We start from the raw sequence: 16,444 nt of genomic DNA on the forward strand, positions 1-16,444 counted from the left end.
TCATATAACTTTCCAAAATTGCATTGTTTTGTATTCCTATAAGCTCTGTAGGTGCTCTGGTCGTTTCGTGGTCTTTTCATTATTTGGTATTGCCAGTCTTTAAAAAATTATGCTGAATAATTTGGAATAACTTCTAGATGTTCTTTTTTCCCCTCTCATTTAAATGTAGGCCAATATGTTTGGTTTCTGCGCAGACCACAAAGCGAATAATGTTGATCTAGGTGACTTAGATATAGAGAAAATATTACTGTTTCCTTCCTTAGGATCAGTGGTGTGGATATCCTTTGTGGCAGTTACACTGTCTTCTTGTCTTCCTTTTGTTCATTTACTCATTCAGTCTGTCAGCCAGTTCTCTGGCTGTATTAGCTCTGCTTTGTCACAGAGCAGTTATATATTAAATTGCTAAGAAATAGGACTGGTGACAAAATTCTCAAGGAGCTTTTTGGAGCTGAGTTTCTGAAGTTTATACATACATGCAAACTACATACATACATACATACATATATAGAAACTCTCGAAAAGAAACATAGCTATGATAACGCTTGTGCAGACTTGCATAAGGGTGCTCTCTGAGTATAGCCCCCTGTTAAATGACCTGACTTTCCGGGACTTACAGATAGAAAATGGTGCCCTAAATTGTTGAATTGTTAGTCCATGCCGACTATCGGACTTAGACCTTAGACAATAAAGCTAATTGTTGGAGAAACTTCCTCCTGCAGCAGATGGGAAGAAATACAGAGAGCCATAGGCAGGCATATGTGTGTGTGTGAGAGAGAGAGAGAGAGAGAGAGAGAGAGAGAGAGAGAGAGACAGAGAGACAGAGACAGAGAGAGACAGAGAGAGACAGAGAGTCACAGAGAGTGAGACAGGCAGAGACACACACACAGAGAGAGAGAGAGAGAGAGAGAGAGAGAGAGAGAGAGAGAGAGAAACCTTGAAACACACAGCTCTAAATGGGTTGTCTGCATCTAATCCCTCCTCCGCTCAGAGCTCAGGGCACCCCTCAGAAGAGAAGGCAGAAAGAAAGAGCCAGAGGGGATGGAGGACACCAGGGGAACAGTACCCTCTGATTCAACCGATCAAAGCTTATATGAACTCATGGAGACTGAAATAGCACGCTAGGGCCTGCATGGGTCTACACCAGGTTGTTTGTGTCTAAACTATGGCTTCCAGGTTAGCATTTTTATGTGATCTCTGAGTGAGCAATGAGTGGGTCTCTGATTCTTGTGCCTTCTCTTGGGGACTTTTCCTTCTGTTGGTTTGTCATGTCCGACTTCGATGTGATAGATTTTGTTTTATCTTATTTTATTAATTTTATATTTTAAAATGAATGAGTGGATGAAAATCTAGCCACTGGTGTAAAGGACTGAACTGTTAGTTAATCTACTGGGAGGGGAACTCAGTTCTCTCCAATGGAGTGACACTGAGTGCACCAGCCACTCCTGGGCAGCCCTCATGTTTCAGAGTTGTTGACCCATATCATTGACTCCACAGGGTTTTTTTTAAGGGGGGGTGCTTTTATTTGGTTATGGTTTTGTAGGTTTTTGGGGGGATGATTTTGTTTTTTGGTTTGGGGGGATTTTGTTGTTATATTGGGTTTTTGCTTGTTTTATTTTTTGATGAAGAACATTAAAGTTGGGTGGGTAGGCAGTGGGAGAGGATCTAGAAGTACTTGGGTGAGGGAAAGAGTATGACAAAAATATATTTAAATTGAAAAATAGTTTTAAAAGATAAAAGATAAACTGAATATAATGCTAGTTGCTGGTCCAAGATTGCAAAATTACATTTTAGCAGGAATAAGTTCAAGAAATATGTTCTGTAAAAATAACTAAGGGGATGATGAATTTGAGAGAGGGTGGGCAAACATGGGAAGAGTTGGCGGGAAGAAGGGGAGGCATGGAAATGCTGTTAGTTTTCACAGCAAGTGCTCAAAAAGTTAAGAAATTATTCCGTTGAATCGTGACTATAATTAATGGTGATATATGGTTGAAAATGCAAAGATGCTGGCTGGATATTAAGTGTTCTCACCACAAAAATAATAAGGATGTTTGCTTTAAATTTAATCATAACGTTATGTGTTTTTTTAACCTCAGACATCATATTGTATATGACAAATACATGCAATTTTAGATCAATTTAAAAAATGTTGAAATTCATTTTACTTTCAATTTTATATTAACACATACACATGCAGATTATATAAAACATGCTTGAAATGTTAACAGTATATATTCCATGGTTGTAGGCTGTTATGCTTTATTTATTCAGTTTTTTATAGGTTTCTTTAATTTCTTCTCTTTTCCACAGTAAACATCTGACCTTTTATATGAAAATATGGGCATAGCGTTCTTTGCGTTTTCAGGTCTTATTTATAACAATTCCAGTAATGTATTCCGTCTCTTTCTTTAATCTTGCACAGCAAGGATTTACTACAGTAGATACAGATTACAGTCTAGGAAGAAAAACAATGCTTGGCCTCCTTTTCCCTCTGGGGACCTAGCAGTTCATGATAGGCCGGCAGGCTCTGCCACTGTAGCCTTTCCCGGAAGGGAAGCTAAGCTGTCCTCACTGTCCAAGGGCACAAAGCCCTGTTTCCTTAACACTAAACCTACAGAAGTTCACCTTCTAAAGCTCAGAGCATAAGCACAAGGTTTCTTTCTACCTTCTTATTGTGACTTTTGTAGCTGTTGGCAAATCATCGGGGGTTTCCTCTGTGCTTTCTGATGAAATAACAAATGGTCTTTGTCTCCCTCCTTTTTCTTCAGCTGACCTGAATAATGTCAGGTTCTCCGCCTATAGGACTGCCATGAAGCTCCGAAGACTGCAGAAGGCCCTTTGCTGTAAGTATTAGCCAATGTTTGAAGGCCTTGATCATTTTTCTTTGCTTAAAGAATGAGGACTGGAGAGTTTTCACCATGTTTACACCCTTGAGTCACAAGGTCATTTTGCCAAATACAATGTATTCTTGAAAGCATTTTGGCTTAGTACCTGCCCAGACTGTTTTGTTGGATTATAACTACCTCTGCAAGTGTTCAGTGACTTTTGTTAAATTGATAAGATATCGGTAAAATTTGTTTTGTTAAATGAATAGCATTTACACCTACATTTATCTTTGTGAAAGTTATTTTATCTCCCCCTTTCTCATTATATCTTCATTTTATAAAGACTATTTCATATTAGAGCATTATAACCATATTATCTGAACCAAGTTCATAGATATGTCTTTTGTTTCTTTAAATGCAAATATTCAGATGTATGTTATGATAGAGAAAAAGGTGACTGGATTTTTTGTTTGTTTTCCCAGACAGGGTTTCTATGCGTAGCCCTAGCTGTCCTGAAACTAGCTCTGTGGGCTAGGAAAACTTCGAACTCAGAGATCTGCCGGCTGGGATAAAAGGCAGCAACACCATGCCTGGCGAGATCTTTTTTTTATTTTAACTTTCCTTTATTTATTATTTGTGTCTTTCACATCATGCTTTTCAATCCCATTCATATCTGCCCTCTGCCCCTGCTACCCACCTCCAAAATAAAGCAAAATTTAAGAGAAAAAAAAAGAGAGAAAACTAAAGAAAAAAAAGGGGGGGGAAAGAATCTCGTCGTGGAAGCGACAGTGTGACGCAGTGAGTCACACAGTATAACCTTTCGTTCATATGTCTTTACTTGCAAGTGTTCATTGCAGAGTCATCGGTCTGGTTTGAGGCCTCTGGTTTCTGCTACACTATCGATGCTGGGCCCTCACTGGACTCCTCCTGGATATCCTGTTGCTGTCCTGGGCTGTGGAGAACCTGTAGATTTGGGTCTGCAGGAACAGCCTCGTCATATGTGTTCTAGTCATAGGGAGGGAAGGCTATGTTCTGAGGCCTGGGGCCTAAGGAGAGCCGAAAGTACTCAGGAACTGAAATGACTTCGTCATGGCTACTCTGCAGAATTCCAGGCCTATTGTGAAATGTTAGGCTAGAGAGAGAAGCAGGAGACAGATTGCGAAGAGCTTTTAAAATTCAAGTTAAAGCCTTTAGAGGTCAGTGGGAGCCATTCAAGAGATTTTGGCAAGGGGATGACATGGATGGATTTTCACTTTGAAAAACCATTCTAGCTGGGAAACAAAGCATGAATTGAGGGTTGAACCATGGGCAGGAAAGAGATCTGTTACTGAATTGAAACCAGCAATATGGTGGCTTGAATAGGAATGGAGGAACATTTCAATATATAGGCGGTAGATGCTCGAAGCCTTAGTGATTTGTTTGATGGGGAGGGTGAAGGCAAATCAAGGAAGGGAAGACTCGTGGAGTCTTGACTTGGGCTTCCCTGTGAACAGTGAGCTTGTCTACCAGAGTTTGGTAAAAGGTAGAGTGAGCTACACAAGCAATATTTAGCAATTAAAAGCATGGAGCTACTGCTTAAATGATTTATAGAAAGGTTAAGATAGCAAACACATATACACAGAGGGAGAGAGAGGGAGGGAGGAGAGGTCATTTAGGACAGAGGATAAGCAACCATGAGAAGTGAGTATAAAGTCATGTCTGAGAGTTCCGTAGGAAAATCCAAGAGGTTATAGTGCCCAGTGCATGAAAGAAAGGAAGAACCTATCATAAGGTCAGATGATGGTGGTGGCAATGCCCATTGTATCTAGCAGCAGAGAGAGCCTTAGTAACTTTGGTGAAGATAATACACTGAGCATCTTAAAAGTGAACAAAAGGTGTAGATGACTGGAATGGGCCTGTTCTTAGAGAACTTTAGTTGCAAAGGGGGGCAAAGAGAGGTTATAGCAAATTGGAGATCACTGAGGAATTAAAAAATGACTGACTTAAGATGACAGGATGAAAAGGGGCAAGTTATAGGCAGGTGTCCTAGAGCCAGGCAAAAAGAAGAGACACTTCTCCGCTACTGGAGTGCCAGAGAGAAGGATACATGTAGGTTCTAGGTAACCAAGAAACTTGGCAGCAAGAGGGCGATGGAAACCCATCTAAAACCAAAGGTTTTCTTTGTGGCGTTTGAGAATCCCTGTGACACAGTTAGCAGTGGAAGGTAATAAAATGGACACTGACCTTATCTTTGTGGAGAACGAGAGGGAAGTTAAGTCAAAAACCAGCACTGAGAAACTCAGTAGGCTGACTGTCTCTACAACTGCCAGTCTCTAGTGGCGCAATATCCCTCTAGCAGCAGCCGGCAACCGGAACCTGCGTACCGCTGTCCTAGGATAGGCAGATGATACCTAGGGGAGGGTTGTGAGGGCTTGGGAAAAGGGAAGTTAGAATGTTGTATTTCAAGGCCTTGTTGGGTAGGAGAAGCTAAAAATTTAGGTTGAATTTGGCAATTAGGAGATAGAGGGATCAAGAGGTAAAGTAAGTTAGGAAGAGTTAGTGAAGGAACTGAAAAGCATGCAGTTATATTCAAGAAGGAGATGTTGCTGACTGCTGTTTCTAAAGTATCCATGTAAATGGGTGACAAAGTGAATTGGTATGATTTTTTATGGAGGTAGACTAGAACATTAAGATATTGAGAAGCTAGAGTTATGTATGGCTCTTCACTCCTAATACTAAAATCCCTCAAACTTGGGGATGGAAATTAAAAAACACTGAAGGACTAATAGCCTCGGCCACCAATGTCCTTTGGAAACACCTAGAGGTTCTCAGAAGTGGGTAGAAGTAAAGTCAAGGAACTACTGGTATGGGGTTGTCACATAGTGATACAAGTGCCCTAGAAGTGATATTATTGGGAAAGATCTTTTTATATTGATATTCCCAATAATTAACATAAAACTGAGCAAAGAATAGAGCTTTCTGTTTTCATAGAATGAATACATGGATGAAAGCCAATGGAAGATTCCATTGCCTTAAGGGCTTATAGCCCAAAGTTATCATTTTCTGGTGCATAGCTGCCAAGTTTCAGTAGCTAATAAAAGGCTCCCCATGCCTAGGATTTCCTTGGGGACCTGGTTAATGAATCATAGCAGGCACAAAGGAGTTTGGGGTGGGGTGGAGTCAAGGGGCTGAATAGAGAAAGTCTTCTGTCTTTTTTTCTTCTTTTGACCCTGCCCCATCCCAGAGGTGCTGCTCGCCTTTGATAAAAAGGAGAATTATGAACTGGTTATTCTAAAGTGCTATAGAATATTCCTGTAAGATCCCAAAAGTTCAAAAGAGGTAACCAGCTGTTCCAGGTTATACTATGACAAAACTCAGTAACAGACTAGATGGAAATGCCTCTAATGCCTTATGACTGTTATCCTTTTCCACCGCTGCCTGGAATCATTTGAACATTATTCATTTTTATGGTGAAAGAGATGAATTCTATTCATTGTCTTTCTTTTTAGTATATGTCAAAATTTTAGTTAACATTGCGAACATAGAGGAGTTGGATAGTGTAAAAAATAAACCATGTTAGCCATTTAAGGTGATAACCTTGTAATAAACCTTAACTGTGAATATAAGATGATTTGGTTGAATTTTCACTTTTAAGCAGAGTTGAAATTCTCAGCATTTCTTTTCAGATCTTCACTCTGATTTGAAAAAAACTCAAGGATAGCAAAATTAGAGTGTATTTATCTAAATTAGGTACTGAATTCTTAAGAATGCATGGATAATACCATGCAGACTATGGCCCCATGTGCAGTGAGAACAGAGTGAAAAGTTTTGGCAATCCGTTTACTTTTGAAGAACATGTGTGGTCCAATTCCTTAGTGAGGTTTCAATAGGTGATTTAAGAGCTTCCTCCAAATTTTGTATTTGCTTAGGTTTATCTTTTAGCTCTTTTTTTTTTATTTCTGTGCCTGCAAAAGTTTGATAAAGAGCTATTGTCCATGGCCTAAGCAAATGAAACTTGCCCTGACTAGTTTTTCCTATCAATGTCTATTTCCACTGCGTCTTACATTAGCAGATGTTATCTCAGTGATTTCTTGATGCCAGTGAAGAGATCGAATTTCAGATCCCTTAGAGAACATACTTAGCCATCTCTATGAGGCAACTGGTCTTTAAAATAAATAAATAAATAAATAAATAAATAAATAAATACTTCTCTATCAAACTTCAATATTACAGGAAACCAAATAATACATTTTATCTACTACAGAGAATGTGCTACTTAAGTTATGAGTATTACCATTGGCTTGCAATGCCCCCCAGTTTATAATCATTTTTATATTGTGTGCCTCTATAGGTGATTTTCTGTGCAGTGTAAACAAAAGTTAAAGTTGATAGAGCAGCAGAGAAAAATTGAAAGTCTTAGTGTGAAGTATTTGTAAGCTGGTTCGTGTGGTCGATAGCCTGGGGAAGTATGAAGAAGATGATGTAGCTTTTCCTTTCTTCTCCCATGGTTCTGATGACACTCTATAAGTGTGCATCTTCAATCATCTAAAGGATAGCCAACTTGCAAGAGCAGAAGTAAAAATATACTAACAAAGCAAATATATTTAGTTTATTAGCATGTAGGGGATTGGAGAGAGCCCAAACCACAGGGCTAAATATATGACAGTTGATAAATGTGACAAGTATTTTCCATGCAACAAGAAATGGAGAATAATTTGCCACTGCTCAGAAACCTGATCCTAAATTACAGTCATACGATACAGTATAGAGTTGTCTGATTAAAGCTAAAACTTCTGGATTTGCTTTCATTAAGACAAAGTGAAAAATGTGCTTTCTTCCAGGTAAACGAACCTTACCTTCTAATAGAGCACTAAAGATGGCTAAAGAGGGCATTAGGCAGGGTTAGGTTGGTAAAGAAGACTCACAGGGCCCACGATAACATGGCTTATATACTATAGTTTATTGCTACAGCAAGCTACAACGCAAATAGAATTAATGTAAGCAAGATGTAGATCCTGAGTCATTCGCTGACTCACATCAAGTGCTCCCAAGTATAATAATATGTATAATATATTAATAATATGTCCACATTTCTTTTCATGTAGTTTAAAAGGCATATCTCTGTTATATCAGAATTTCAATTATCTTGAAGATAATTATCTTGTGATAATATCCATCTATCTTCTAGGGAAAGTATTGTGTTCCCTCTGATGTCCTTGAGTTGCACAACAGGGAAAGAGGTGTTTGGTGCCCAGTCCTTGTAATATCAAAGGGCCCTTTGTAGGCTCTATTATCCAGTTATCAGTGGTTTTATTTGCCCATGATTCTAGGCACCTTTCCATATTTGTCCTTCCTTCTGGAATTGGATATCCTCAAAGTATTGTTCTTATATTAGGATTAGAACATCGTTTCCATCAGTTAAACTTTGCTACTTATGAGTAAACTCTAGCTGGCCAGGTATTCCTAGTCCAGCTTCCATTTTTTATAAATCTCTTTAAAATATTATTTCTTTCAGAGTTTCAGGTTTTTTTTTTTTTTACTGGTGTTGAACATCTTTACTTCCGCTCTTCACTTCTTCCCAGGTCTACCCATCTTTTTTTCCTCATGAAACATTGTGTGTTGTGTGCTTCATTGTTTTATTTTCCTTTCCTTTTAGTTTTTTTTGAAACTCTTCAAGCACAATTTGTACTGCCCAAATATTGTTGATTGTGTGGTCTTCCACTGGACTGTGGTCAACTACGAAGGGTTACACCAAGAGAAGCCTGTCTCTCCCTCTCCCACAGCTAACCATTGCCATTGATTCTGTAACCAGGGGTGACACTGTGTAGCCACCTCTTCTCTCCAGGCTGGGATTGGGTCTGGGTTGAGCTTGCGCAGCTTTGGTGTGTGCAGTCATAATCTTTAAATTCATATGTGCAGCTGTCCTGTTGTGTTCCAGCACATGTTGCCTTTGACTTTTGATAATCTTTCTGTACCGTCTTCTGCAATGATCCCTGAGACTTGGAAGGAGTGATTCTATATCACTACCTTTCTTTATAAATATTGCCTTAGGAATATTTTAGTAAGACTGGGTTATGAATCTTGTAAACATTCTCACTTCTGACATGTATGCTTGATGACGTAAGACAGTTCTGTCATCAATAAAAGGACTTTGTCATTAGATTATAGAGATAGTTTTGATGTTTGGGGGGATGAGGGAACTCCTTTGGCCAATGGCAAGATGTAACTGATGTTTGAACCTAGAAGGAATGACTAGGTTTAACCAGATTCTCTTCAGAGTGGTAAATATGTCCCTGGAAGGGAGTCATATCTCTCCTCTCTCTACCTACTCAGGCATAAAGAATACACCACCACATAGTCCTAGTCTTCAATGACATCGAAGCTATAACTTCTTTTTTCATTAAAGTATTTTTGAAGAAGCTGGAAAGATGGCTTAGTGGTTAAGAGCACATACTGTTCTTGTAGTGGACCCAAGTTTCAGCATCCATATTGGGTAGCTTACAACCACATGTAACTGCAGCTCCTGGCTTCATTGGCCATCTGCACTCAAAGGCACATACCCACACATATAGCCACACACATACACATAATTAAAAATAATAGTTTAAAATATGTTTAGAGCATTTTTGAAGGAAAACATTTTAACACGGTTTATTTTATTTTTTTGTGTATAAACATTTTGCCTGCATGTATATATGTGCACCACATGTGTGCCTGGTGACCATGGAGATCAGAAGGGGACATCAGATCCCTGAAGTTATGATGGTTATGAGTCACCATCTATGTGGGTTCAGGGAACTGAATCCAGTTAATCTTCAAGAGCAGCAAGTGCTCTGACATGTGCAAGGACGTGTGCACGCGCGCGCGCACACACACACACACTTTTGAGCATGTGTACACTTATTTAAAATTATATTATATATTAATATAATGGAAAGTGTTAGCTTCAAGAAAAAGGATATCTTCACAAAACCATCTGCTGGTTGGTTACTGAGGTTTGGAGGAAAGCTCATTGTTTTGTTTAAAGTTTCACCAAAATAATTTCCATGTATTCTTTAATAGGCTTGGTTTGAGCATTGAGTGAGTGTGTGTGTGTGTGTGTGTGTGTGTGTGAGAGAGAGAGAGAGAGAGAGAGAGAGAGAGAGAGAGAGAGAGGTTTCAGTTGCCCTTATCTCTTCCCTCACCTGTTTGCTGGTCTGTTGCCTGGTCTTTGTCTGCTTAAATAGGAGGCTTTTAAATATTGTTCCGTGGAAACAAAATTCTGTTTTTCGATTTGCTATATTTGTTTGGGGAATTGTGTTCTCCCATATTCTGTGATGGATTGGTCTTGTATTTCACCGCATCCGGTTTTAGCAGAGAACACCACACACTATTTCTCTCCTGTGCCATCTTCTGCTCCTGTTATTTGCAAGCAATTGCCTCACTCCCCCCGGAGCTATTTTTACTCTAAATTTTTCTGTTGTGTGTGTTGCCTACCTAGTCACCTGTGTTGAGATTAGGTCCAATAAAATGAAATTTAGGCCATTTCACTGTTTGCTTTTTATCATCACGTGGGTTCATTCGATACATCATCAAAAGTGAGTGGAAAAATCCTCACTGTTCTTCTATACTTAAGTCAAAAGCAAAGTATTTATAATTATTAAAGTATATCATAATAAAAAAAAGGAAATAATAAAAGCACTTCACAGGACCCATAGTGTTTCTGCAATATATAAAGAACTACGTTAGAAATTTTGGTGTATGGAAGAAATCTACTCCACCCTTCCAATAACAAAGCTGCCATGCTACCTTTCTGACAGTTTCCACGACCTGCACTTCAGCAGTTGGGCTCTCAGGAAGTCAGGCAGACAAAAGAGATGATAAAAATCTGAGTACCATGTCGCTGTAGCTCCCTTCTGCCTCCCGAGGAGTCCCCATTTCGCCTCCCTGTTCGGATAGCCTCCTGCCTGCTTGCACACTCATTTTTTTTCTTCATTGTGTTGCCCACCTGACTTCCAAATTGCCGTCTGCCAGTTTTCTACTTCCACGTGTACACAGTCTCGGATTTCATTAAGGAAGATCATTTCTTTCTTTGTAGAGCACAGTGGAGCATTGTCTAAGGATGTTTGGGCTAGTCACTGGCAGTGATCCCATAATACGATGCAGCCTAGAAATGTAGTAGACTTCTTAATTTGTGTAGCTATATTCGGTGATGCTCACTCAATGATTAAATCACCTGCTGATGTTTTTTTTTTTCCTTCCAAAACGTTCCCCTGACGTTAAGCAGAACATGGTTGTAAGCAGAACATGGCCGTATGTTAAATCAAAACAGGCTGCAGTAGAGACATGTGCGACCATGAGTTCCATCCTTAGCAAAATACAATCTGTAAGTGAGTCAAAGGAGTGTTAGCCCAGGATATTTTAGGAAAACTGGCCCATGGCATGAGAGCACAGAGCTTTCTTTCTGGGAGTGAAAAATAGTGGAACTTACCTCTCGCCTCTGCCATTAGCTCTTCATGATTCTAGGGAAACTTGACACAAAATTCTTTCCCGTTTTTTAAGAGAGACACTATGTTGCTGCATATGTACTAACCACTATTTTTGTAATATGTAATTTGAACTTACTTCCTGTAGCTAGGAAAATGTGTTATTGATTTATGTTTGCCTTCCTTATATTATTGGAAAAACTATTTACTGAAAGAAATTGCTTATTGTGTATTTCATTTGAAGTTATATTTACAGTTGCAATGCCTCCTCTTCTTCCCCTTAGGTGTGTGAGAGAGGCACTTAATTATCATTGATTCTTTGTCTCAAAGGACTGACACTTCTGAGCATAGCTTCGGTGTACCAGGTGGTTTCAAAAACACCAGTGTTGCATTTTCAATTTGGCTAATAAATTGGCTTTAGAGAAAAGCGCCTTTTCATGACACTCGGGACTAATGCTAGTGATTTGCTGATGGAAATCCACTCTTGTTAATTTTTTTCTTTTGGCATCCGATTAAATACTACCCCGGACCAAGGGAATCTCCCCTAGCCTTAAAAATTTTAACAAGTGTCGAGAAAAAGGACACTGTAAAATGCAATGTGAAGGTGAAAGGAGCAATAAATTAGCCGTAGGCTTGAAATATGAATAGATCATGCAGTTTGCCTATAGAAAATTTTTGTGAAATTGGTTATTTTTTCACCTGGTGTTAAAGCAACAAAGAGAGCTATCTCTTTTAAGGGGAAAATGCTTTCTCATTATAAATGCATAGCCAGAAATTGCGTTTACACCCCCCCTAACCATATAGATTCATCTATTTGATCTCTAATAAGGGAAAGGACCATCAGTGAGTGTCTCTTTCAAAATCTCTAGGGCAACACGGTTTTTTTTTTTCCTACTTAGAAATGACTATTGACTCAGAAGCCTGATCCCTTTAACACTCAGATGGTTGCTGTTATTCCAGAGAAGGGAATTGTGTAAGTTTGTATATTCATCCGATGCCAGTGAGATTGGAAAACAACTTCAGATCGTGAATACTGATAAAAGCGTATCAAATTCAAAGGAGAGTGATGAAAACAGAATATCTTGGAAACAGGGTAGAAATTGGATTTGGCGTTTACTAAAGGATAGGAAACAACTCAACCAGCATCCGCAAAGGAAAAGCAATGAAACCAAGGTTTATATTTGGGGTCATTTGTGTTTATGTGTGTTTTCGTAGTGGATCTCTTGAGCCTGTCAGCTGCATGTGATGCCTTGGACCAGCACAACCTCAAGCAAAATGACCAGCCCATGGATATCCTGCAGATCATTAACTGTTTGACTACTATTTATGATCGTCTGGAGCAAGAGCACAACAACTTGGTCAACGTTCCTCTCTGTGTGGATATGTGTCTCAACTGGCTTCTCAATGTTTATGATACGTATGTATGGCAAGAGCGGACCTAACTTACACAGGGATAACAGTATTGTCATTAGAGTAGTGTCTCAAATATGGATGTCTTCTCCTAGGGATAAATCATTTCTGCCTATGACTTGAAACATTTATTATGGTAGCAGTAAGAGCTGAACGCAGATTAAATGAATGGGATTCAATGTCTCTAATCCCAGAGGCAGAGGCAGGCAACTCTTTGTAAGTTAGAGGCCAGTCTGGTCTCCACAGTATGAGTTTCAGGATAGCCAGGACTACATAGTGAGACTCTCTGAGAGGAAAAAAAAAAGAGTTGGAATGCAGACGGCTCTCAGATCAGAATCTAACCATAATCTGAGATAAGCCATCTTTTCAGTAGAGCGAGTTATCAGGTAGCTACGGTTCCTTCCTTTTCTCACCTGGGTTTTGGAGTTCTTCCATCCATTTTGGAGTGTGCCCTCTCATTGGCAGGGATGCCGGTGCTCCTGGAGATGCTGGCACAGCTGTCGTCAGCTCAGAATTGCTGTAGCACATATGTCAACCAGTTATGGAGGCGGTACATAGATGAGTCACCCAAAGTGGAATTAAACTTAAGTACAGCAAACGTAGCTCCTGAAACCAAGCAAGATTGTCGTTGTTGTTTTGTGTATTCGTAACGTTTTGCAGAGCTGCTCTTTGGCACATCCATTCATCAACCTCTGTTAGTTAGAGAGCAGCCATTTGGATTGCACACAGGACACAGCTCCAGTTCTCATTTCTGTCTGCAGCCTAATGAACACAATCGCGCATTGGCCTTGATTTTTCACTGAATTCCTCTTAGGCCCCAGAATTGTTGCACACCTCATTTCACATATCAACAAGTACATACTCCCATTTGGAGATCTGGGAAAGATTTCTTAAAGGCAATGCATGTCAAACTGCCTTCTCTCTCTGTTCTTTGCCTCTATCATGTCCTTTTGATATGCATACATACTGTTATCTTTGCCATTTTGTAAAGTATTCACTTTTTAATTTTCAGGACCATCTGACTATTAAATGCATATACTTATCTACTTGGTTCTTGGACATATCAGATTTTAATTGTGGATTACATTTACATTTGTTTTTATCACAGTTTATTTTCGGGTATTCCCTCATATTTTTGGCATCATTTTCTTTGTAGAGGAGATGTGAATGGAGTCTGAGTATAGAATTTCGTTCAACCTACCTAAAATGATCCGAAGATCATTTTTAGTGCCCAAAGACTTAAACTGCTGTCTAAAGTTTACCTGTCAAGCTTTGATTTGCTTTTTTTCTAATAGAAAAACAGATAATTTTTTGCAGTGACAGGAATTTCATGAAAGCATTTGAGTCTAGTATTTTTCTTTAAATGAGAGATCTGATAAGTTGTACTAATTGAAAATTGAGCATATTGACCAACAAACATACCAAAATCTGAGATATAATTACTTTCCAAAATCAAACAAAAAGCCAAAAAGCTGTTCGAAAACATTTGCTACAAAATGGAAATCTGTTTGTTCATTCTATTTTTTTCTTTGTTACCCCATGGTTAAATTTTTGTGTTAGTACATTTTTGTGTGCAATGCTTTATTTTGCTTCCTAATGTTTCAAGCATAGCCATATCAGAATGTTCATTTGGGAGTAGGTTACTTGATAAGTTTGCCTTATAGGGCATGCATTGGGATGCTTTCTGATAGTGTATGCCATGATTTCATTGGCTATAAATATTCATGTTTTATATTTTGTGTTGTGTGACCTGAAGTGATGACTCATCTTCTTAGTAAGCAGTGACTTGATGAAATTCCGGGCATGCTAAGCAGGGAAGAGTTACTTGCTAGAAATTGTTTTTGGCTTTAACAACCAAAATCGACAGTTTGCTCTAGTAACCAGAACTGCCAAGTGCACAGTGATAATTCTTCCCTCTTACTCAACCAAGGAGCCTCTCTGTAGGTGAGTGGAAGGGAATTCTATCCTGATTTTATGTAGAGCTGTTTTGACAGTTCAAGTAAGGGCTTTTAAGAGTTGAGAACTGGGTAGATATTCATTAATTTGGTTCATAGAACTTTCCCATTGCCTTCTAGGTCACGAGGCAAATAGATAATGAACTCAGACAAGTTTTTAACATTAATCAGACACTGGCCTATAGAGCTTCTGTATCCAAGGCCTTTTTGCCCCTTAACTAGGAACTTCTACACTGTATTGGAGTGCCAGTAACTGTTTTGTTTTCTGGTTTGATTCTTCATAATAGGGGACGAACAGGGAGGATCCGTGTCCTGTCTTTTAAAACTGGCATCATTTCTCTGTGTAAAGCACACTTGGAAGACAAGTACAGATGTAAGTCTTACATATGAACTCTGTATTTTCTTCATTGTTGTTGCCTAATTACTCTCATTCTAGATGGAAAATGATGTACCATTCTTCTTTCACGGCAGGTTTGTCACTGCAGATGGAGAACTGCTTTTAAAGGGTCATAAAATTTGGGTTGGGCTCTTCCCTGTCAGACATTACATTGAAGGCATTTAAATAGAGAATGAGGATTAGCTTTGCCGGCCCAAGTATTATTTTATGTTACATTGTCTGTGTCTTAGTAAAACACATGTTCCAAGGGGATAAAGTCTGATTTCCTAACCCCTTTGTGTAAGTCAGGAGAAGAAATGTGAAGGTTTAATCCCTGCTTTTCCTGTGTCTCTTTGGATTCCCACTTAAATAATACTATCTGGCATTTGTGTTCAAAACGCATTGTATATTTTATAATCATCTTACTGCAAGCTGTACTGACACATTCAATTCTGTGACGTGACTAACATTTTACTGTTTGAGGGATGGCTAGCCTTCTATTTCTTAGAAGGTAAGTAGCACCCTCTAGAATTTTCTTTTTGATTGGCTATTAGAATCTTTTACATAAAAACCGTAAATCTAAATAAAAGGCAAATGTTAAAGGACTCATAGTTTGGGTGCCCAAATCACCATCCATTCTCACTCTGAAGGACTGTGTATGTTTGCCCCTGGAAATGCTTGTAAGAAGCCTTTTCAGGAGGAATTGAACGAATCTAGCCTGTCCTGGCTTTCACCTAAGAACTAGTCATACGTAGATGAAGCAGTATGCTGGGTGTAAAGATGGGCAGGAGACAAAAGACATGGCATTTCTCCAAAACCAGGCTGTGTTGTAGTTCTCAGTTTTGTAGAGTAAATCATACTGTACACAAACCACTGTAGCGCTCACTTTTATATAGTTTCCATGGGAGTTTTCCCTCCCTACGAACTAAACAACATAAAATAAAACAACCCCCAACCAAACCTGAATAATGGGGTTTTTTTGGACCCTTTAACATTATTTGGGATAAAAACAATATTTCTGAGTGCTTTTACTTTTTGAATATTATAACAACTTATTGTAAGTTAGGTTTATTGTCTTTTAAAAAGACATGGGAGTGGTTTCTCCCTAACTTCTTGCTGTCGCTGTCACTCAATGTTTATGAGTTTAAGGTTGTCCTTGACTACCTACTGAAACCCTTTCTTCCCCCCAAACAAATACAGAAATAGTAAGGCAGACATAGGAAGTCAACAATAACTTAGTATGATAGGAGCTAGTTACACAAGAGCACAGCATCCTATGTAAGCAAACATGCCAATCTCTTTGATGCTGAAGGGACTTATGACTCTTTAAAAACTCATGATTTTGTTACATATTTTGATATCTGATGCTCACATGCTTTTTGCTAATCATATGACTCTTGATTAAAAAGTATCCATGGTAGTATTCATGTCATATAT

At 38.9% G+C, this 16,444-nt stretch overlaps 1 protein-coding gene across 7 annotated transcripts in view; it reads left to right on the plus strand.

Annotated features, from left to right (window-relative positions):
* The window catches only part of Dmd (dystrophin), a 1,091,134-nt gene that overhangs the window by 988,781 nt on the left and 85,909 nt on the right, over window positions 1–16,444 (plus strand). For all 7 annotated transcript variants that reach the window (XM_050128228.1, XM_050128226.1, XM_050128227.1 and 4 more), the window contains 3 exons: window positions 2,766–2,840; window positions 12,482–12,683; window positions 14,919–15,004. In XM_050128228.1, the coding sequence (XP_049984185.1) occupies window positions 2,766–2,840; window positions 12,482–12,683; window positions 14,919–15,004 (363 nt within the window). The remainder of the gene's footprint in view (window positions 1–2,765; window positions 2,841–12,481; window positions 12,684–14,918; window positions 15,005–16,444) is intronic.

This window comes from Alexandromys fortis, unplaced genomic scaffold, assembly GCF_014885135.2.
Source record: "Alexandromys fortis isolate MF-2015 unplaced genomic scaffold, M_Fortis_MF-2015_v1.1 scaffold_265, whole genome shotgun sequence".
Lineage (NCBI taxonomy): Eukaryota > Metazoa > Chordata > Mammalia > Rodentia > Cricetidae > Alexandromys > Alexandromys fortis.